The 23,806-nt window shown below is 42.3% G+C and overlaps 1 protein-coding gene across 3 annotated transcripts; it reads left to right on the forward strand.

Annotated features, from left to right (window-relative positions):
- The first annotated feature begins 514 nt into the window (after window positions 1-514).
- On the forward strand, window positions 515-23,511 carry GORAB (golgin, RAB6 interacting). Of its 3 annotated transcripts, none has more exons than XM_037034924.1 (5): window positions 515-876; window positions 6,006-6,357; window positions 13,986-14,087; window positions 16,168-16,308; window positions 22,658-23,511. In XM_037034924.1, the coding sequence occupies exons 1-5, from the start codon at window positions 816-818 to the stop codon at window positions 23,112-23,114; spliced, it is 1,113 nt and encodes a 370-aa protein (XP_036890819.1). In that variant the 5' UTR covers window positions 515-815; the 3' UTR covers window positions 23,115-23,511. The 3 variants fall into 3 exon arrangements, with proteins under 3 accessions (XP_036890819.1, XP_036890820.1, XP_036890821.1); XM_037034925.1 differs by lacking the exon at window positions 515-876 and adding an exon at window positions 3,621-3,832; XM_037034926.1 differs by lacking the exon at window positions 515-876 and having other exon boundaries at window positions 6,006-6,361.
- Window positions 23,512-23,806: the final 295 nt, after the last annotated feature.

Below are 23,806 nucleotides of genomic sequence, written 5' to 3' on the forward strand. Positions count from 1 at the left end.
GGGAGCAGCCTGCTTAAGGAATGTTTGCCCCTCCCCCAGGGCCCACGTTTTCCACTGCCTTCTCGAACCATAAAAGGCAGCCGAGAGACCATGTGTAGCAGGAAAGAATTAGACATCTCTTGGGAGAAAGGTTCGGGCTGCCTATTAGCAAGAAGCGTTGACAAAACATCAAGGACTCAACACATTCAACAGAAACCTGGGAGACGCTAAAGACCCTGTTAAACGTGTCTGTTCCCTTCCATTAATTAAACGGCAGGCCTCCGAATGTTCCTTCGTAATTAAACGCCTAAATGTGAATACTCTCTTGTGTCAACAACCAGCAGAGTAGTTCCAGCGCAATTTTGAAAGGAACGTGTACAACCAGCCCTAAAGCACACACCTCGGGACCACCAGGTAGCAGGCTCCGCCCCCGTACGCTGACGTGCAGCCTCGAGGCGGTGACGCCCGACCTCCGCACCCACTCGCAGCCACTTCCTAACTGCCTGTTGTTCTCCACCCTTACCCCCATCGCCCTTTCCCTGAAGCGACTAACCCAACAATCACAAGAGACGGGAGACAGAGCGCCGCATCTGCTCAGAGGAAAGGAACGTCTGCGTGGCCAAGACTTCCTTAGGCAGTTTGTCCGGCACTGCGGTGGGCAGCCTCAGAGGGACGCGGACCCTGCTGCAAGAAAAAGGGGGCCTTGGGTCCAAAGCTCGACGCGCTGATTGGCTGATCGGCCGCTGCCGGAAAAGAACCCGGATGTGCCTGGGTAGTCGTGTTGGCAGTCGGGGCTCTGAGCTTTGGGCGTTCTCGGGTGGTGGCAGCCCGGGCGGATGGCGCAGGCCTGGGCTGGCTTCTCTGAGGAGGAGCTGAGACGATTAAAGCAAAGTAAAGGTAACAGGACGTGCAGGACATGCCGGCAGACCTTGAATTCATGGGTCTGTTAGGGCAAGGGGCGGGGCTGCAGCTTTCCAGGGGAAGGGGGCGGGGAAGAGAGAAAGGTGTGTGTGTTGGGGATCGGAGCCGTAAGTGGGGAGACAGGATCGAGGAGCTCCAGACGTGGACGCACTTGGAGCCGTGTTGGGAGGGACCGTCCCGGGGGACTGGGACCTGCTTTTAGAAAAGAGAGTTCAGGGATCCGTTGCAACGTTTCGCTTCTTGCTGTGAAAGAAATGGAAAGGAGGTGAGCCTATATCCTGGCCGAGCATTGCAGTGTAGGTCCAGGGTTGAAGGTTGGGGTCAGGGTACAGGAAGGAGGAGAGGCACACACCACATTAGAATTGTGATGAATTTACAGCAGCGGACAGTGACCGGGAAAGGGCCCTCGAGCAGAGCATTGGTGCTTTCCCTAATACATCTGGATCTTGCGTTCACTTCTGGTTGCCAGATGATTTTGGCAGCTCATGCTAACCCTTGAGAGTCCGTAAACCAGAGGGACCTTTGAGAGGTTAGATGTGAGATAAATAAGCAGATGTATACACATTACTTTGGTATAATGCAAAAATCTTGTGTTTCCCTCCCTGGCTTTAGAGAGTAACCATTGAGTGGACTTGTACTATTTCCTTTTAATGAAGGAATTAAGTTTGTTGATACTGGGTGAGAAACTCTTGGTGATGGTTGAAATTTCAAAAAATTCTGTTCGGTGATCCCAGTGGTGCACACAACTTTTGTGAGTCTGCTCTACACTTGGTACCAAACTTACACACTGTACATTTGGAGAAAATTAGATAAACCCTGGCATGCCTTTTCTTAGAGTTTCTGAGAAAATTGCATATTGTTCAGGTATGGCTGTGCATTTTTAGCATGGGTGTGAGGATAAGCTAGGGCTGATGAGTGAAAAAAGTAAATTAGAAACATATAGGGCCAGTGTAGATTACATAGGTTGAGGAAACTTTGGCCCAGGGGCCTTTACAAATTTAACATAAAAGTTGTGATGCACTGTGTAATTAACTGACTCCATCTTGCTTGATGGTACCAAATTCTCTTGTTCTGTGTTTTCAAGCTCCATTCACTTAGAAGTACAGTACAAGTGCCTCAACTTCTTGCCTGACCTGAAGTTATAGGTACCATGTTCTGCAGCAGGGCTGCTAAGATGAACAAGGCCTCATTCCGCTTTCAAAGAGTTTGTAGTCTGCTAAGGAGACAATCTGTAATATAATGTGATAGGAGTTGTTCTACAAGGGCTTGCTGCCGAGTGAGCAGAAACCTCACTTGGCGGGGAGGGGGTTGGGTGGCGCTTGGGAAGATGTCACCGAGATTATGTGTTAGCAGAGGTGAGTCTGCTGGGGGAAAGAAGACTTCATGTCCAACTCTAAATTAAATAAGAGATTGATTATGTAGAAGTGCATTTCTAAGTGTCTCTGCAAGTTGGGATAGAGAGGGGGTAGGAGGATTTTAATTTCAAAGCCTATCATTGCATAGACACCCACTCACCAGTCTGAGATCATCTTGAGGAAGAGAAAACGTCTTGGCATCTTTGTAAACTCATAGCCAAACACAGTGATTACCATATGGCTCATCTAGCCCTGCCCCTACATCTTTTTGTCTTGGAGTCCTCATTTGTAAAACCAGAAGTGTTGAATCTTTATTTTTCAAGGCTCCATCCAGCTCTTCTCTAACCATTAAAAGATAAACCTATGAAAATGAAATTGGTCACCAACAAAAATAAGGAAAATAACTATAGAGAAACCCGTATGTGCATTGGTGGAGAACAAGAATGTTCTCAACGTTCTTTATAATACTGAAAAGCTGGGAATAAACCAAATGTGTGTTAACAAGAGGTGGATAAATACACTGTGGTATGACCACCCAGGGAGCTCTACTGTACAGCTAGTGGGAATCTATGAACTGTAGCCACATGAATTAACATGTGTAACTTTCATAAAAACAATGTATGTGAAGAGCAAATTGCAAGAGAACATGTAGTCTGATAACCTTTTAGAGAAGATCAAAATCACACAGGCAGGTATGTTTCAGGAATGTAGAAAATCTATAAAGAAAATCTAGGGACTGAAATACAAAATTCAGGGTGGTGGGGAAGCGAGGAATGGCAAATACATAGGGAATTTCAAAGGTAGTGGTAATTATGAAATCAGGTTAAGCTGAGTTAAGCTGCAGTAACAAATAGCTCTAAAATATCATTTGTTTAAAATAATCAAGACTTATTTTTCACTCCAGCTTTATGGCTAACATGTGTTGGCAGGTGACTGTGCTCCACATAGTCACTCTGCACCATGCCCTGGTGGTGTCCCTGTAGGAGTGCCCCATGGCAGGAGGAGAAGACTGAGAATTAAACACTGGCAAGAAATACTTTTACCAGTAAATGGCAGGTGTCACTCCTTCCAGTTCATTTGGCAAAAGCAGGTTATGCGACTTTAGAAGACAGGATATACAATTATCTTATGTATTTCAAATAAGTGGGTAATGTTCTATTCCTGAATGGCAGGTATATTTACTATATTTACATGTTTTATTTGCTAAACTGTATTGTTACTTCTTTATAATCCACACGGGAGATTTTGTGTGTGTGTATGACATACATATTATTGGACATTTTTGACTTATTTCATACTGAAAAATTGGAAATAAAAAAGCAGTGCCACTGTAGTGCTTTATGTTTTCTTGTTGTTGATATATGAAAAAAATACAAAAAGCCAAAGAAAATTTGACAAAAGACATGAGGAGACATTTCTTAGAAAAGGAAATACAAAGAGATGCTTATCGCCATCAATAAGCAGAGAAATGCAGATCAAGAACATACCGAAACCCTACTTCATACCCAGTCTGATTGGCAGAAATTCAAAAGTCCTTTATCAGATGTATCTGTTGGAAATCATTTTCTCCCAGGCTGGTGAGCTGTCTTCTCACTCCCTTGACATTATCTTTTTCAGTGCCAAAGTGTTTAATTTTAATGAAGTTCAGCTTGCCAATCTTCATGGATAGTGCCTTTGGTATTGAAAGTCATTGCCATACCCAAGGCCATCTGAGTTTTCTCCCATATTCTAGGAATTTTGTAGTTTTGAGATTTACATTCAGGTTTGTGATGTATTTTGAGTTAATGCTTGTGAAGGGTGTCAGGTTTTTGTCTGATATTTATTTTTTCTTTTTTGCATGTGGATGTCCAGTGCCATGACCATTTATTGAAAAGAATTTGCCCCATTGTATTGCCTTGGCTCCTTTGTCCAGGAGAAGTTGACTGTGTTTATGTGAGCCTGTTTCTGGGCACTCTGTTCTGTTCCATTGATCTGTGTGCCTAGTCTTTCACTCACACCTGCTGTCTTGATTACTGTAGCTTTGTAGTAAGTCTTGAAGTCCAGTAGGGCCAGTCCTCCAGCTTTGTTCTCCAGTATTGTATTGGCTGTTTTGGGTCTTTTGTCTCTTCACATAAACTTGAGAATCAGTTTATCAGTATCCACAGTATAATTTGCTGGGATTTTTATTGGGATTGCATTAAGTCTATAAATGAGGTTGTGATGAACTGACATCTTAACAATATTGAGTCTTCCTACCCATGAATGTGGAATATCTCTCCTTTTTTTTTAAGTTTCTTGATTTAATTCATCAGAGTTTTGTAGTTTTCCTCGTATAGCTCATGTACATATTTTGTTAGATTTATATCTAAGTATTTTTTTAGTGCTAATGTAGATGGTATTTGTGCTTTTAATTTCAAATTCTACTTACTCATTGCTGGTACATAGAAAAGCAGTTGACTTTGTCATATTTATTTTGTATTCTGCCACCTTGCTGTAATAGCTTATTAGCTTCAGGAACTTGTTGTAGTTTTTTTTTTTTTGTCATGCATTTTATTTTTAAGTGGTCTGATTCATTCATTGTTTGAAAGTTTAAAAATTAGTGTTATAAATCTCGTAGGTAGGTTCTGTGAGAATGCAAAGTAAAACGGAAGCCAAAGGAGAGAGTTTGAGAGGCACCGCTGACCAGCTAGTGATTATAACTGGGGGGTAAGCATACCTGGTGATGTTTTCTTCCGATGGTCTGAGTAAAGGTGATTAGCCAAGAGCAAGCCCCTCTTCCAGGATACAGGAGGCTGCTTTGGGTTTCTGCCTGACATCAACAGTAATAACACTTCACTTTAGACAGCCATCTATCTTTTAAAAGTTTTCATCACCCATCCCATTTCACCTTTATGCCAACCCCATAAGTTAGGTGGAGCAGGTAATTTTCAACCAGTTTGACAGATGAGGAAACTGAGGTATGGAATAATTAATTGACTTGCCCCAGGTTACCAAACTGAACAAAAGTGACTTGAACTGTGACCCCAGAATTTTTAACTCTCCTAAGTTTGCACTGCTTCAAAGGTCAGTATAAGTATTATTACTCAGTTTATAATTCTTTTTTAAAAAGTTCTCAAGAGTCATTTTATCTCCTATTGCTTTGATCAGGCCACTATTAAAGCTAGCTTGCCCACATTGATTAAAAGCTAACTAGACTTTGGGGAACACAGTCTTGGACTGTTCTGGAAGAGGAAAGAGAACAATTTAGGGTAAACTAACATTCCCAGAAACAAGATACTTCATTCATAATACTTTGTGTATAGCATTTTCCTATGTATCAGATTGCCTTATGATCTGTTAAAATTTAAGAAAGGTAAAGATCATTTGAAATTTATTTCAGTAGCGCAGACACAACCATAAATCAAATTTAAAACATATCAGAGAATTCAGTTTGTCTACCTAGCTTGGTCAGGTTAGTTGATACTTTTGATAATTATCAAATCAGATTGAAAAAGAAATTTTGCTTTGTATCCTAAGGCATTCCTCACAGACAAATGGATTTCCTTGAAGATAAATTGAAAGCTAGGACAGTTTTTGTTAGATATTAACAGTATGACCGAAGCACTATTGAAACTGCAGGAAGATCACTGTTTTTCCCTGGGCTTTTAAGACGGTGAAGGAGAGAAAACCTTGAAAAATTATCAAAGTTTAATATTGATCCTTTATTTTCTTAGAGAAATTATAATTATTTGCTATTCACACAGAGGAATTTTCCTTTTTCTTTTAATATAGACCTCTTTGAACCACAGCGGCGTCCCCCTGTGAAGAAAAGTCGACAACAACTTCAGCGAGAAAAAGCCCTTCAAGAGCAGAGCCAGAAACTCGGACTGCAGGATGGATCAGCCTTGTTACCTCCAGAGCAGCTGCTTTTGGCTCCACAACAGAGATTTCAGAATCAGAAGCCACGTTTTTCTCCCCTTACGGCCCCTAGTCCTCCTACGCCCACCTCTCCCATTGGTGATGGGAGACCACAGGGCCCTGAAAATCAGCCAAGGGAACTGGGACTTGAAAACTCCTGTGATGGTCACAGAACTGCTGAGGTTCTACCTTCAGAGAGCCAATCGGAGAAAAAGAAAGTGGAATTGTTAGTAAGTCTATATATCCGTGAGATATTTTTCCATTTTACCTTTTTTCCCATTGGGCTTTGAAGAAATGTAGTTTTAACATTTTCTGTTTTATATTCTAACCTAGAAGTGTGATAAATTGTCAGAAATATAGCTACCACCTAAATATATTACAAACTAGTGTTAGGCATTTTATATACTTAAAATGCAGTCATTCAGTTCATTGTTTTCACTTTATAGATAAGTTATATTTGGAGCTGAGAATAGCTATTGTATTCCCAAAGGCAATACACAACTCATACGCAGTCGAGTTGGGACCCACAAAAATGTCTCTGAATCCTAAGGCCATGACCTTTACATTTCCCAGAAACACTCATATATGTAGTAGACTGATACACTGATACACTTGCCACCTTCCAGACTGCATCTCCACTGGCCCAGAAAACAGTACTTGTGAAGGGACATGTAGGGATGGTCAAAGGAAAGAGTGTAGGACCTTGAGGGTACTAATGAAATAATTCACTTGAACCATTAGATTTCTTTTTATTCTTAAATTGTATTTAAGGCACCTCCAGGATTTAGCCTCATCCTTGTGAAAATTGCTATTCTATGACTTGTAAATTCATATAACCAGATATTTTTACTATGTGACTTGTGCTTTAGTATCTGTTTAGTATGTTATTTGTTTCCTGCAGGTTCATTGCTCAGAGGGAAGAATGGGTGGTATTTGTTCCTGTTTTCCATTTTCTGAGTCTTTCTTTTTACAAGTTTTTTCTAATCCCAGCTATTTTTTTATCCTGTGATGATCCCGATTCTGTACTGTGAATTTAAAGTACTTCCACCTCCATGGGGTTTATAACCAAGAAGTTATTTTGACAGGAGACACAAAGCTACATGACTCATGAGCCCAGCGTTGAACAAATGCGTACATTTAAATGTCTTTAAATATAGTTTAACAGCAAAGGCCTGAGAGAAGTGGGAGGTGGGTTTGCATTCAGCTGGGCAATTTAGGTTGAATGTCATAAAGAAAATTATTCTTGGGTACTTGGGAGACTTTTCACAGAAGACATGTAATCTCTGGAACTGTTGTTGAAAAGGAGAAATTCTGAGGCTATAAGAAGGGAAAAGGACGTGCTCAGAGATAACGTCTCACCTCTCTGGAAGAGGGAAAGGATAGGCCAGAGAATAGTAGAGAATTAAGAAAGTGAAGGACCTAAAAGCACAGGATCCCTGCCCAGCCGGTTCTAGCAGTGGTGTGCCACCACGCCCTCTACAGGGAGAGACCCTGGTCAGAATAACGGTGAGAGAGAGTCCAGGTGTCCGTGCTGCAGAGCATTTGGGAGAAGGTGGGTGGTGAGTGGGGCTAAGGCGTCCGGGGAGGAGCTGCGTGCAGAAGGAGAGATGAGGAAGGACCAGTGCCGGCCAGCACTGAGGTGCAGGCTGTAGGGATGGAGAGAAAAGGGTCGTTTCAGAAGAGCTTACGAGGTCTGGGAAAGAGATTTTTCATACAATGGCTGTAAGAAATGACAATAATAGGAGCAAATATCTTTGTCATTACCTTGTTTAATTTGAGTTGACGTCACATGGATGAGTTTTCAGGACACTTTAATACACTTCTTTCAGAATTTGACAGACTGGAAGACAATTCATGTTTCGGATCTTTGAAGTTTTTCCTTAGCCAAGCATTCAGCTCTCAGTTCATAGTGTTTCGCTCTGTTTAAAACTATTTAAGAGCGAGAAAGAAGTGAGCAAATTGAAAGAGAATGAATGAATTAAAAATTGGTTATCGTCCTAAGGATGTTACGTAGTGGAGACTTTCATTTTAGAAAACTCTGGAGTCACTTCTGGTCAAGATGCAGAGTTATGTGTATGCTGTGCTCACCTGCTCCCACAACTACATCAGACTTACAACCAAATTATAGAACAATTACCCTTGAGGAGTACTTGAAAATTAGTTGAACAGAACTCATATAACTAAAGAGATAAAGAAAAAGACACAGTAGACTGGTAGGAGGGGCAGAGAAGTGGAACAGGCAGGTCCCACGCACATTCATAGAGTAGCAATTCAGGAGCGTCAGGAGGGGTGTCTTGGCTGTGGAGGGGTCCCCACTGAGAGGTGAGGGGACCCGACCCCACACCAGCTCTCCATCCCAGGGCAGCAGTGCTGGGATGAGGAGTCCCCACAACTTCTTTCTGTGAAAATCAGCTGGGATGTACCCAAGTGAGACACAGGGCTTGTGGAGTCCCAGGCTTTCTTGAGGAGTCTGTGCATGGACTTGCGCACTCACAGACTCATTTGCTCTAAGCCTGCGGGGGCAACAGCTTGAAAAGTGGCAGGACACGCAAGGAAGAAATAATTTGCCAGCTTCACATGAGGACTAGAGGAGCAGGGGGCAGCTCTCTCTGGGAACAGAGCACTGGCAGGTGCCATTGTTCCTTTGTCAACCATGGCATATGCAGGCTCAACTGTGTCCTAACAAGAGTGCCGTCCACCTGTTCTGGCGAACCCAAGACCTCACTCAGCTTACATGCCTGGCCTGTGCAGCTTCCAGCAGCCTTCCCACACTAGCAGCCTGCTTCAGCTCAGGCTGTCGGCGTTCTTACAACCTCAAACATCCACAGTCAAAAGAGCAGAGGCTGTCTTCAGCATGCCCTGTACATCCTGCTAAGTGGCCCAAGCCTGACGCAAGTGGAAACTGATCTCAACTTGCACGGTAGCTCCCTTCAGGAGACCCCCCCCCCGGCAAAGGCTGCAGCCAGTGTTGACTCAGAACATACTTTCATCAAGCAGCCACAAACCCAGCACAAGTNCCCCCCCCGCCCCCGGCAAAGGCTGCAGCCAGTGTTGACTCAGAACATACTTTCATCAAGCAGCCACAAACCCAGCACAAGTGGGGACTGGACTCAGCTCACATCATGGTGTTCACCAAGGGGCCCCAAGTTCGGCACTAGTGGCAGTGGCCTCAGGTTGTGGCATAGCGTCTCTATAGCACCTCCAAGCTGAGCACATCAGCCAACTGCAGATCACTTTGTAGCTTCGAACAGGTGGTCCCAAGCCAGGTACAAGTGGAGGCTGACCTTGGCCTAATGGAGCTCCTCCTAAAAGGCTTCAGAACCAACACAAGCAGTGACAAACCTCAGACTGCACCAGAGCATTGCCCAACCAACTCCACAAATGATACACCTGAAGGTTAAACTTAGCTGGCACCACAGCCCAGCTAGCCCTCAGAGCAACTAAGCCTCAGAGTCAGTCCTACCCACTGATGTGCCAGCAGCCATCAAGGCTCCACTACTGCAGGAGAGCACACACTCCTGCACAAAGAATGCCCCTGGAGCACCCAGCTCAGACGAACAGGAGGACTGCACACTGTGCCCCACAGGACACCTGCTACTTAAGGCTGCCCTGCCAAGACTGGGAGACATAGCAGCTCTGCCTAGTACATAGAAACAGACACAGACAGGCAAATGAGAAGACAGACCTGTCCCAATGAAGGAGTAGCACAAAACCTCAGAAAAAGAACTTAACAAAATGGAGACAAGCAGTCTACCAGATACAGAGTTCGAAACACTGGTTATAAGGTACTCAATGAACTTAAGGGAAGAATAGATGAAGTCAGTGAGAATCTCAACAAGTAAGTAGAAACCATAAAAAAGAGCCAGTCAGAAATGAAGAGTACATTAGAGGGAATCAATAGCAGATTATATGAAGCAGAGGATCAAGTCAGCAATCTGGAAGACAATGTAGCAGAAAACCCCCAATTGGAATAGAAAAAAATAACTTTAGAAAATGAGGACAGTTTTAAGGGACCTATGGGACTACATCAAGTGTGTCAGTATTCACATCATATGGGTGCCAAAAGAAAAGAGAAAGTAAGGGACTGAGAATCTATTTGAAGAAATAATGGCTGAAAATTGTTCTAATCTAATGAAGGAAATAGACAAGTCCAGGAAGCACAGAGATTCCCAAACAAGATGAGCCCAAAGAGGCCCACAGCAAGACACATAATTACAATCCCAAAAGTTAAAGAATCATAAAAACAGCAAAAGAAAAACAGTTATGTGCCAGGGAACTACTGTAAGATTGTTGGGTGATGTCTCAACAGAAATGTCGCAGGCCAGAAGGGATTGGCAGGAATATTCAAAGTGATTAAAGGCAAAGACCTACAACAAAGAATGCTCTACCCAGCAAGTCTGTCATTGAGAATCAAAGGAGAGAGAAAGAATTTCCCACCACTGAACCAGTATTACAAGAAATGTCAAAGGGACTTTTTTAAGTAGAAAAGATAAGATCAAAAATATGAGTAAGAAAATAATAGGAAAGAAGTAAATTCTCACTGACAAAGGCAAACACTTAGCAGAAGCAGTAGGTCAACCAACTATAAAGCTAGTACAAAGGTTAAAAGGTAAAAGTAGAAAAAACGTGTAATTACAATTACACATAAACACAAAAGTAAAAATGACAGTAACAGGAGGGGAGTAAAAATTGTAGTGAGTTTAGAATGTGTTACAACTTTAGGAATGGTCCATTTAAACTGCTATAAACACACGTTGGTATATAAGGAGCATGAGGTAACCACAAAGCAAAATATAAGGAATATACAAGAAAAAAAGGAATCAGAACACAACACTATAGAAGGTCATCAACATAAAAATGAGAGCAAGAGAATAAGAAAGGAACAGAGAAGAACTACAAAAACAACCAGAAGGCAAGAAAATGGCAGTAGCCACATACTTATCAATAATTACTTAAGTGTAAATAGAAAAAATGCTCCAATCAAAGGACATAGGGTGGCTGAATGGACAAAAGAACAAGACCCACACAGGTACTGCCTACAGTAGGCTCACTTCAGATTGAAAGACATGTACAAACTGGAAGTGAAGGGATGGAAAAGGAACTTTATGCACATGAAAATGAAGAAAACTTGGATAACGGTAATGATATCAGACAAAATAGACTTGAAAACCATGTCTGTAACAAGAAACAAGGACATGTCAGTGGTAAAGGGATCCACCCAACAGAGGATATAATTCTCATAAATATACCTACACACCCAACATAGGAGAACCTAAGTATATAAAGCAAATATGGGTGGACATAAAGGGAGAGATGAACAGTAATACAGTAATACTAGGGGACTTGAACACACCCCGGGTATCAATGGCTATATCATCCAGGCAGAATATTAACAAGGAAACAGTGGCTTAAATGATGTCAGATGAGATGTATTTCATTGATGGTTTTAGGATATTTGATCCAAAAGCAGCAGAATATACTTTTCAAGTCCATGTGGAACATTATCCAGGATAGACCACGTGTTGGGCCACACAAAACAAGTGTCAGTAAATTTAAGATTGAAATCATACCAAACATCTCTGATTGCAGTGATATGGAACCAAAAATTAATTACAAGAATAAAACTGAAAAACACATGAAGGCTAAATAACAAACTACTAAAGCAGCGAGAATAGCCCTGGCTGGTGTGGCTCCATGGACTGAGTGTCAGCCTGTGAACTGAGGGGTTGCCGGATCAGTTCCGGGTTGGGGCGCATGCCTGGGTTGCAGGCCAGGTTCCCAGTGAGGAGGTATGCTAGAGGCAACCACACACTGATGTTTCCTTCTCTCTCTCCTTTCTTCTCTCTCTAAAAATACATATTTTTTAAAAAGCAAGAATATACAATGTAAAAAAAGCAGTCTCTTCAATAAATGGTTTTGAGAAAACTGGACAAATATAGATGGAGAAGAATGAAACTCAGATGTATATGGTGTTTCCCTATACCATATACAAGAATAAACTCAGAATGGATTAAATACTTCAATGGAAGACCTAAAACCATAAAACTCCTAGAAGAGAACAGTCAGTAAATTCTTGACTTCGCTGTTAGTAATATATCTTTTTGGATATGCCTCTTTGGGCAAGGGAAAAAAATGAGACTACATCAAACAAAGTTCTTGCATAGCAAAGAAAAACCAATAACAAAAAGCCAATCTACTGAATAAGAGAAGATATTTGCCAGTGGTAGATCCAATAAGGGGTTAATATACAATATATATCAGTAATTCATACAACTTAATATTTTTTAAAAATCCAATTATAAAATTGGCAGAGGATCTGAGTAGACATTTCTCCAAAGAGGACATACAAAAGGCTGATGAACATGTGAAAATATGCTTAACATCACTAATCAGGGAAATTCAAACTGAGATCACAATGAAATAACTCCTCACACCTGTTAGAATGGCTGTTGTCAATGAGACAAGAAATAACAGGTATTGGTGAGGATGTGGAGAAAAGGGAATCTGCATGTTGGTGGGATTGTAAATTGGTTCATCCACTATGGAAGAGGGGAGATTCCTCAGACCAGTAAAAGTAGAACTACAGTATGGCCCAGTAATTCCATACCCAAGTACTTACCCAAAGAAATCCAAAACTCTCATATGAAAAGACATGTGCACACCTATGTTCACTGCAGCATTATTTATAGTACCCAAGATATGGAAGCAATCGGTAGAACAGATAGAGAGTGGTACGTATGTACAGTAAAATACTGCTCATCCATTTGAAACAAACAATATGGATGGACCAAGAAGGTATTATTTCAACTGAAGTAAGACAGAAAAACATAACCATATGATTTCGCTTAAATGGGGAATCTCAAAAACAAATGAACAAACAACAGAAATAAACTCATAGACAACAGAAAACAAATTGATGGTTGCCAGATGGGAGGAGGTTTGAGGGGAAGGGTGAAAAAGATGAAAGGATTAAGGAGTACAAATTGGTGGTTATAAAAATAGTCCCAGGAATGTAAAGTAGAGCGTAGGGGATATTGGTCAGTAACACTGTAATAACTGTATGTGATGTCAGACGGGCATGCGATTGATCAGGGCGATGACTTTGTAAGTTATATAAATGTCTACTGCTGTGCACCTGAATGTTTCCTTCAGGTGAGGGAACATTAAAATGTTAATATAATACTGAAGTTAATATAATACTGTGTGCCAGGTGTAATTGAAGATCTTTTGTTAAAAATTTAAAAATAAATGCACATTCAATCTGGTGAAAAATAAAAAAATTCTGGGTATACAGAGAAGCAGGAAATTGTGATACATAACCAGGAAGAAAGTCATCAAAAGAAACATGCAAAAAGATGGGGATTATCAGGCAAAGAATATTTAAGCAGCTATTATAAATATGTTCCATGTGCCCAAGAATGGAGAATATAAAGTGATTTAATGATTAAATCATGAAAATGATTTTTAAAAGAGCTTTGAAAGATAGAACATGACATTAGCTACAGACCTATCTATTTTACTTCCCATTTTGCATATAATATATAATTAACTTACACAAGTTTCTTTGTACTTCTAAAGAATGCCTCACCACTCTGGCTTCCAGTTTGTGGGTTCCCAGGTTATGTACATATAATGGGTTTCAAAGGGCCGATTTCTGTGAGCCTTCTTTCCTTCAAGTCATAGTCTTTGTTTCTATTAGAACAAAATAATGAGCTGCAGATGGGTTCCTTTTAACAGGACTTTAAAAAATATATACATAATCTGGCTGATTAAATTTTATACGGAGGGGACTGAGACTGGCAAGGTGTGGGCTGAGGTTTCAGAAACTCATTTTTATACTTTTTTGCTCCTTAGGCAAGAAAAGTCTCGCTGGGAAGTCCTCCAACAAGAACAGCGGCTAATGGAAGAGAAAAATAAACGTAAGAAAGCTCTTTTGGCTAAAGCTATTGCGGAAAGGTGAGGCACCTGAACCAGGAGAGGCTGTTTCAAACGTGCGGTCAGCTCTCTCGTGTTTTATATTTTTATTTTCCCATGTTGATTCTCGTGGACTGACATTTTCTTGACAACCATTATTTTCTAGGCTAATAAGCAAATTATGCTTTATAAATTATACTGGCATTCTGGTGTTCGTTTAGTAAGGAGGACTTTGTAACCATAGATCGTAACAAATTTATTGACACTGGTACAATTACAACTTAGGATCAGCATCAGTGTTTTCGGTTGTAACCATGTACGCATTCATAAGGGAGCAATGAATAACTGAGTACAGTGCAACTAAATGAACCACTGGTGCAGGTGTTCATCTCGATACTTCGGGGCCTTTGTCACCTAACATGTAGATGAGGAAGACTGTTCCACATTAGTGACTTACACTCCCCCAAATCTTGGGTTTCCTAGGATGTTTTTCTTAAACAATTCACCCTGCCATCACCGACAGAAGATACAAGCTAACCTCTCATCAGTGGCTGGGGTCACTGGTGCGCACTGTCCTGTCCTGTGCAGTCCACACCTCCCAGTGGCAGTGTGTCCGAGATCCCCTCTCCTTTCCTGCGTTGTGCGGACCCTAAACAGCGACGTTCCCATTTGAACCACTGTCCCATCCCTCACCCGCTCTTCCTGCGGGGCCCTAGGCAACCAAGCTTAGGCAACGAAGCAGCGATCGACAACACCGAGGACCAAATGCAAGCGAGTATCAGTGGCATTTTTTCTTTTTAGATGGCCAGAAAAGTCTGGCAAAACAGTTGTTGAGTGGAACTGATGTAGTGTCAGGGAGGGGAAGGAATACGGATGGAGAGACAGGCAGGTAGTTGGAAGAGTAATTCAAATACATACTGTATGTCTTTGGCAGATACTATATGTATTGGAAAATGATTTTCTTCTCCTGCTGGTTTACCTTAATCTTTCATGAAGCTTAGGAAATAATACTACTTACTGAATTTATGTGTCAAGGGGGAAAAACCATGATCACTGAAAAGTGACTGTTAGAAAGCATGTGAGTAGTCTGCAGTATGGAGGGGGTTCCAGGGGCTTTTCCTGGACAGGCCAAAACACGGACAGGCTTAGCATGTGTTCCATGCGTGTTTTTCATGGAAGGCAGAAAGCACTGATGTGAGTCAGTTAGATTACTAGTAAGTGGACAGTGAAGCACAGGACTTGTGGTAAAAGAGGAGCACTGTTAACTTTTATCGGCAGGAAAGCAGGATAAGTGCATAAATGGAGTGGAGGTCCGGAGACTGAGGTTGCAGTGCAGTGGTTGTATGTGGGAGCTTTATTCTCCTGTGAGGATGATGTGTGTGAGATTTTGAAGTGAGTGAAATCATGATTAAAGGTTGGCTTTTGCCTTTGTTTGTTCTATTTCTAAGTGTGTAATATACTTGGGAGTGATGAGGGGACGGAGATGGTGAGGTTGGATGTGCTTTTAAACAAAAAGAAGTGCTTGACTTTGAGCTCCATGAAGAACAATTTTGAGGACCTGTAGTTTTGCCTAAAGAACAAGAATCAAAGGAATAAAAGTTTGGGGAAATGAGTCCTACGGAAGTTAAAACCAAATAAGTGTTTTTAGACATAAAGAAATCGTGTTTGATGTAGGCCTCTGTTCTTGGGGTCCACTAGGCATCGAACAAAGGAAAAGGTTGGCTTAGTGAGAAGAATTTAAGATGAGATTTGGAAAGTTATATTCAGTGACATTCCAGTGTAAAGAAAATACAGATATATTCTTTGAGAGCTTATTCTTGTTTTTATGGAATGAAAACCGACCTGTGAGTGAACTATTTATTATTTTTAAATCTTTTTCCCTCATGTATGAAAATCATGTGTACTAATAGAAAACCTGAAGTAATGAAAAGTGCAAATGCAGTCCTAGAGATACACCAAAATGTTACCAGCATTTGATCTCAATTTGTCTTTTTTTCTCATTAAAAAATTATACATTATATGCATATTGCATATATGGTAGCTTGCTCTTTTTCACTTACACAGTATGAATACATGGTTTTAAGATGTTCTCCCTTCCCCATTCGTGTTCCTGCTCTCCCAGGTCCAAAAGGACCCAGGCAGAGACCCAGAAACTGAAGCGGGTGCAGAAGGAGTTGCAGGCTTTGGACGACATGGTGTCGGCGGACATCGGAATCCTCAGGAACCGGATTGACCAGGCCAGTCTGGACTACTGCAATGCTCGGTGAGTCGGGGAAATGGGGTTCGGAACAAGCAGTTCAAGTTAGTTAAGGTGTGTTGCTCGCTGGGTCAGCACCGTTGACGTACATCATCATTGCCACCTCGTAACAAGCACTCAGGGGCTGCGTTGACTCCCGTTATGGGAGTCGCGTCGAGTGGGTCTCCTCTCCATGAGTCTCCCTTCACGTTGCCGTACCGTTCATGCTCCCTTTAGGGCACCTCTTACACTGTTTGTCTGCATCTGAGTCTTTCCTGCCGGTGCAGCAGGTGTCTGACGCTTGGGACCCCGCAAATACCTGAGAGACTTGCCCCCAAACCACAGTCCTAACACCCAGTCTCTGCTCTTTCTGTTAAGAAGTTTTGATTGAGATGCTCCTTAGGGATTAGCCTCGTTCTCATTTCAGTTTTCATTAAGCACAGATCTAGTTTATTTTTTAAAGTCTGAGTACTTTAAAGAAAATACCAATCTGTCTTGAAAGCTTTAAGTTTTTTCTTTTCGATTATATTCTGTGTAAATAGTTCACAATCACGTGTTTCCTTGGTTTCAGCCATTGGCATTTTTTAAGAGAAAAAGTCATCATGGAGTAGTTTTTAAATGAACTAACACATGTAAAGAATTACATGAACTTTGCAAGCAGATAAAAAGGCAAAAAATTAAGTCCAATTTTCAGGGTTTTCAGTCCTTTCAACATTGCTTTAATCATCCTGGTTTGTCTTTTTTCACAAGGGAACACTGTGTTAATGACTCGGTTTTGCATCTTTCTCTGTAACACTAGAAACCAATCAGAATGCCTCATTAGTCCAGGGTGAACCACAGCATCAGAATGTTTATATAACAATTTAATAAAGCGGAAATGCTTGATTGTGGTTTTTAATTCACTGTTTATTGTTTAAGAAAGAGTTTGTGGTGTCCTTGTGATTTTTGTAATTGTTGCTTGACCATATGCTGTTAGACTTAATGGGTTGCCTAAATTAATGCCATCAGTAGCTGATAACTAGAGGTTCCAGATTTCTACTAATAGGGTCATTAAGGAGGTGACCAAGATTTTATTAAGATTAAACTAAGCCTAGATGTTTAGCACATTTTATTCTCTGTAAGTTAAGGTTGCCAGAGGACTTTTTTTTGCTGTTGTAGCCCTTTATATGAATAATTCATGTTACTCTGGCTACCTCAACAGAAACATCATCTGATTGTTTTACTTCCATCCTAGAGGAGGCTGGAGGAGGTTGCCTTTGTCCATCGAACAATATATGTGAAAAATCATAGTTTTAGCTGTCAGAGAACCACAGAGAAGGTGGGATTACTAGTTAAAGGAGAAAAAGTCACATAATATAGAAATACTTGTAATGAAATTTTAGTTAATTCTTACATAATTAGAAATTTACAATGTCAAATTTTTTACACCTCAAGCTAAAAATGACAATTTCTCATGGTACTGATATTGACGTCGTGGTATGTGAATATCTGTATTGTACGTGTGAGGCTATTTTTAAAAATCTCATAGGCGGCTGTGATTAGGACCGGCATTGTATTTTGTTCGTGCAAAAGATTAAATATTCTGAATTTATGTCTGTGGTTATTGAGAAATTATAGGTTGGTGATGCAACATTCTGGTCTAGATTTCTTCTGATCCCAGGGGCAGTCCATTTGTGTGGGAGATTCCCTTGATTTTTAAAAAATGTATAGTTGTATAGGCCTAGGACAGCGCTGTGTCGTCCACAGAGGTCCTGGAGGTCCCCGGAAATCAGGCTTCTGTAGGTCAGTGTCGGGCGCACGGCCCCGAGGAGACCAGCGCCGGAGCGAGCCCGCCCCAGAGCTGCTGCCTGCGCTGCTGCTGGCAGCGTCGATGGCAGTGCGGCTGGCAGTGCGGCGGCGTACGCTGTGCAGACCCGCTTGTCCACAGAGCGGCTGCACGGACAACGTTCCTTTAACCCTCCATGCGCCGGGAGGGCAGTGATCACTGCTTGCCGTCCATGTGTAACAGACACTGCCCCCCACGCGAGCACACACGTGCACGTGCACAGGTGTGTTCTGAGTCCTCTAGGAGTAGTTCACAAAAGTAAGAATAAAAGGGGCTGTGGGGAAAACTGCATGGAAAATTGTAATGCAAACATAAGCATCACAAACTGCTTCGTATCGAGTACTGTTTGACTCCAAAACTTATAAAAAGCTGAAAGAATGTGGCAGTACAAGACAGTCCAGACACTTGTAAAATACCAAGTGATTGAGTTCTTCCTGTTGAAGTTATTAACTATGAAAACAACACTGTCTTTTTATCCTCTTTTCACTGATTGAGTCTTGAGTTGAGAAAATTCATCTGGGTGTGTTTTTCTGAAGACTGGTGTGCTGAGCTCTCACTCACACGACCGGTCTCACTGTCGAGTCCAGACAGTGTATGTCTGCGTTGGTGTTGGTTTCCCGGGGCCACTGTAACAAGTTACCACAGACGGGGGGTCTTAGAACAGCAGAAATTGACTCTTGCGTTTCCCTGAAAGCGGTGTGTGACGTCCAGGGTCACTCTTCCTTTTGGGTGTTGGGGGTGAGGAAGTGACCGTCTCTGGGGGGTCATTTGTTAGCCTCCCACATTTATCTTTTGATTTGTGTAACAACTGCGAAATGTTTTCATTTTCTCTACTTTGCCACTAGGACAGAAAAAATTTTTTTAAGATTTTATTTATTTATCTTTAGAGAGGAAAGGAAGGAGAGAAGGAGAGAAACATCAATGTATGGTTGCCTCTCGTGAGTCCCCTGCTGGGAACTGGCCTGCAACCCAGGCATGTGCCCTGACTGGGAATTGAACCGCGATCATGTGGTTCGCAGGCCCTCGCTCAATCCACTGAGCTACACCAGCCAGGGCTCGAAAATTTTTAAAAATATTCATTCCCAACCGTGTTCAGTGAAAGCTAAGAACAGATTACATATAGGGGGTTTCTACTCTTTCCTACCTTCTTGAAAGTTGATGAGATACTTTGGACAACACCGTAAGGAAATTAAACGACGATGATTTATTTCTTTATATCATCCTTTTAAGTCATGTCATCATTCCCCTTTTTCTTATTATTTTAATGTTTTAGCATAAATAAGAATAATTGGTGAGTAACGAGGAAATACTTCCTAGGGTGGAAAGGTGGCAGAATGTGTCAAGATACATGAAAAATGTATCTCAATGATCCAATAATGTGCCTTAGATTTATAAAAGAATCTGGTGGACTCATGTAATAATTTCAAACTATGATTAGTTTCAGTCTACTTTTTAAAATATAAGTAAGTTTTCTCTTTGTTCTCTGGAAGACCTCTAAGAAAGGATAAAAAAATCATGGTTTGTTGATCCTTACAGACAGTTATAATTGCTCATAAAAGGAACTGAAAAACGAAAAGTGGATCCATGGAACCTAGTGGCATGCCAAGGGTTAATGATGGAGTTTGGGGGGGAGTTCATTTGTTGTTGTTGTTTCTTTCTTAATTCCAGGGAAACCCAAACCAAGAGAGTTTCTGGAATCCCGTAAATAACATTCATGAAATCATTCAATGCCCCTTTAAAATAACAAAGGAATTCTTTCGCTACATTGCAGTTCAGTCGCTCTTGCTGTGTTGTGCGTAACGCATTTACTGTTCTGTTCCGGAGTGTTTCATGTTCCGGAGTGTTTCCTGTTCTGGAGTGTTTCATGTTCCAGAGTGTTTCATGTTCCAGAGTGCGCCATCACACTGATTCGGTGCATCCACCGGCCCCCGGCCCAGAGTGCAGTATGTGAGAATAATCCATGTTCTAAACATATGTCACTCCGTACGAGAATATATATGCATGTTTCTGGCCAGGAGGACTTAAATAAATAAAATGCAGAATATTCAGTGATTTGTCCAGTGCGGAAGATCAGTGGAAACCTAGGGACCTATTTGCAAATCTTAATTTCAATTCAGCATTCATGAGCCCAGTCAGTAAGTCTTTTCTCCCTGACTTTGACTGGCTGAGGGAGACCACAGACCTGCAGAGAAGGGGACTAGAAGTGGGGATGAAAGGGGTACGTATTCACGTACCTATAGCGGGTGTTGTTAGAGCTCTTAAGCTGAACATTCACACACAGGATGTGTTGTACTGCATGGAAATACGGGACCCAGACACCCAGCAGAGCTCCTTTGGAACAGTTCTCGTAACCTCGAGGGTCATGGGAAGACACCTAGTTTTCTCATTCTTACACTTTCTGGATGACAGTTAAAGAAAGGAAATTGATAAATGAATGCTATGTAAGAGTTTTCAAGTATAAACCCCAGGTGCTTACATAATTTTTGCTTTAGATACGTGTTTAGCGGTACACTGCTGGTGCTCTTTGATCCTGGTGCCGTGGAGGGGAAGTTCTGTTTCTTGAGGACCTGCCGGCACGGGGCCAGACACTCGCCCCAGTTACACGGTGTAACCCTTTACGCTCCAAGGAAGTGCAGCTCTCGTTACCGTTCTACAGATAAATGAGCACTCGGTTGAAGGAACTACCTGGGGTCACTGCCCCAGCATTTCAGTCGTTGCATGCCTGGGTCTGACCCCGTCCACAGGCCCCTGGCTGCGTTTGGTCTCATGATGCTGACCGGAGGCGTCTCTGATTGGAACGGGGAGAAACTACCAACTCCAAAGAACGTTTAATCTGCAGGCTAACTGAGGACTCGCGGGGTGGCCTGGCAACGTGAGCTCTGTGAAGAGCAGGGCCCAGGCGAGCCGGCTCAGGTAAAAAGCGGGTCATTCTAGGCGATGAGAGGCAGCCTCACGGGCATGTCATCACATCAGAGACCATCCTCATCTGTGCGTAGACGCCGAAGTTTGCGTAGAGCACTGCGGCTCTCCCGTCGTGCTGTGCCCAACGTGGCCGCCAGCTGTGGCTCCCCGTCTGTGGCTCCTCATCAGATCCCCCCCACTCCCCGCTCAGTGTTCTGATCCCCAGATCCCAGAGATCACTGTCCTTCTCCACAAGAGTCCTCCTTTTCTAACCCATCAATCAAGAGAGAGAGATTTCTCAACAACAACAACAAACCCAGTTAAAAATGAGCAGAGGACCTGAATAGACACTTTTCCAAGGAGGACATACAGATGGCCAACAGGCATGTGAAAAGATGGTCAGCCTCTCTAGTCACAAGGGAAATGCAAACCACAACCACTATGAGATACCACCTCACACCTGTTAAAATGGCTGTTATCAGTAAGACAAGAAGTAACAGGTGTTGGAGAAGAGGTGAAGAAAAGGGAACCTTGTATGTTCCTGGTGGGAACGTAGATTGGTGCAGCCACTGTGGAAACCTCCACTCTGGAGGTTCCTCAGAAAATGAACAGCGCTACCTTACGCCCCCAGCGATCCCTTTGCTGGGTATCTACCCCCGACGTCTTGAGAACGCGTACTGGTAAAGCTCTGTGTCCCCCTGTGATCTCTGCAGCTTTGTTCACAATCGTCAAGCCCTGGAAACAACTTCAGCTGGATAATTAGATAAATCAGATATGGTACATATATAAACAGAATAGTACCCAGTCATAAAAAATGTGAAGTATTACCATATGCAACAACTTGAATGGATCTCGAAAGTACACCAAGTGAAATAAGACAGGACAAGAATCGTGTGATTTCACTCTGGGGTATAAAGCAAAAAGCAACCAACAAACAAGCGAAACAAGAAAACTCGTTGTAGGCAGAATGCTGTTTACCAGCAGGAAAGGAAGAAAGAGGGAGGCAGATGGGGGTCATAGGGGTCAACACATGGTGACAGAGAGGCCAGGCTTCCAGTGGTGAGCGCGGGGGGTGGGGTACAAGTACACAGCTGTGTTATATAATGCGATTACTAACCAGTGTCACCCCAACACATTTAACGTAATTGACAGAGACGCTGATTTCTCTCCTTTCTCCATCTCTTCCTGTTCTGCCACTCACAAACTTAACCAGGTGTGTGCTGGGGCCAGCTTGGGTCATGAGCGCAGATTTGGTGCATCTGTCTCCAGTTCTGCATTCAGTCACACTGGTAGCTTGAAATTGGTCCCTGATAGCACAGAAATCCACAAGCACTGCAGATCGGGGCTCTCCCCCTCAGAGTTTGCATAGCGCTGCGTTAACCCTCTTAGCCTGCTTTCATTCAAGTAGCACGGAAGGAGGAAGGGAGTGCAGACAAACCTTGTTATGTTAGGAGAGTCCAAGTGGAATGTGGTGGAAGTTTCGGCAGCAGCAGCCTCGTTTGTCTTCGTGTGTAGACAAGAGTTCATAAAGCCTTAATAGCCATACCTTCATTATATATTGTTTCTAGAGTCTGAAGTTTGATTGTTGCTTCTCAGCCCTCCATTCTGCAATAAAGAACTAATGGACCCTCTTTGTACCTGTCCCTGCAGGAAGCGGTTTGACAGGGTGGAAGCAGAGTACGTTACAGCCAAGCTCGACCTGCAGCGCAAGACTGATATTAAAGAGCAGCTCACTGAGCACCTTTGTACGATCATACAGCAGAATGAGCTCCGCAAGGCCAAGAAGCTGGAGGAGCTGATGCAGCAGCTGGATGTCCAAGCGGACGAGGAGTCTCTGGAGCTTGACGTGGAGGTGGAGAGATTGCTGCACGAACAAGAGGCAGAAGCAGGGAAACAGAAGGTCCGTGGAGAGAGACCATTTCAGCCTTCTGGGGAGAGTGTGGCTTCAGGATCTGCTCAGAACAAAAAGCATCAGGCACCAGCTGCTTCCCCGAAGGTACACGGACAATGTGAAAATTCCAAGAGCGCTCCCATGTGCGGTCCAGAGCACCCGAGTCAGGAGGTGAAAACGACTGTAAACGACGACTCTGCTGCTCCGAGCACGTGAAGTGCTGGTGTCTGTTGCTCTCAACTGATGTAGTGCGCAGTGAACTTTCTGTTGTGGTTCTGCTGTGACTTCTGGTGAAGGCCTCTGTAAAACAATGTTAATTTTTGAATCTGTGATTGGCTTTATGATAACATGTTTGGTCATTGCAAAGACTCCAACGATGATAATTTTATACATAGGGGCATAGTTCACCCCAGTGTTGGTCCATTTCTCATAGTGTACCCTTATGTTGGATAAAACAAAGTGACTTAAAAGGGTAGAAAAAAAAACTACAGGGCCATGAGTGTTTATAGAGCAGGTAAATTAAAAAAAAGTAAAATGAAAAAGGGTAATACCTCATCAAAATCATTTACTTTATGGGAGAAGTGCTGAGACTGAAAATCTTATTATATGTCATCAGTAAAGAGACACAAAAATCAAACGTGAAAAAGAGAACAAGAAACAAAAAACAAGTAGTATTTGGATCTTACTAGATTATTATCTCTCTGGATCATGCTAGAATTACATACACAACTTCACAATTACTGGACAACTTACGCCAACATTACTGTTGGATTTAATTTGCCTTTTAAGTGGCTTTAGTTTACAACCCGAATTTTGATTAGTTGACACACAAACATGTACATACAAATATGTCATGTATAATTTTACTATTAACAAGTTGTCTTTAATCAGCATATTGACTGGCCAAA

Source organism: Sturnira hondurensis, unplaced genomic scaffold (assembly GCF_014824575.4).
Source record: "Sturnira hondurensis isolate 20B ecotype Veracruz unplaced genomic scaffold, ASM1482457v3 Scaffold0022215, whole genome shotgun sequence".
NCBI lineage: Eukaryota > Metazoa > Chordata > Mammalia > Chiroptera > Phyllostomidae > Sturnira > Sturnira hondurensis.

What these genes read in the sequence shown, in the direction of transcription:
- GORAB (XM_037034925.1), top strand. Translation starts at nt 3,724, where the DNA reads ATGCAGATCAAGAACATACCGAAACCCTACTTCATACCCAGTCTGATT. An exon ending in GAGAAAAAGAAAGTGGAATT is followed by an intron (nt 6,358 to 13,985) that starts GTTAGTAAGTCT and finishes TTTGCTCCTTAG; the next exon opens with GCAAGAAAAGTCTCGCTGGG. An exon ending in CTGGACTACTGCAATGCTCG is followed by an intron (nt 16,309 to 22,657) that starts GTGAGTCGGGGA and finishes CTGTCCCTGCAG; the next exon opens with GAAGCGGTTTGACAGGGTGG.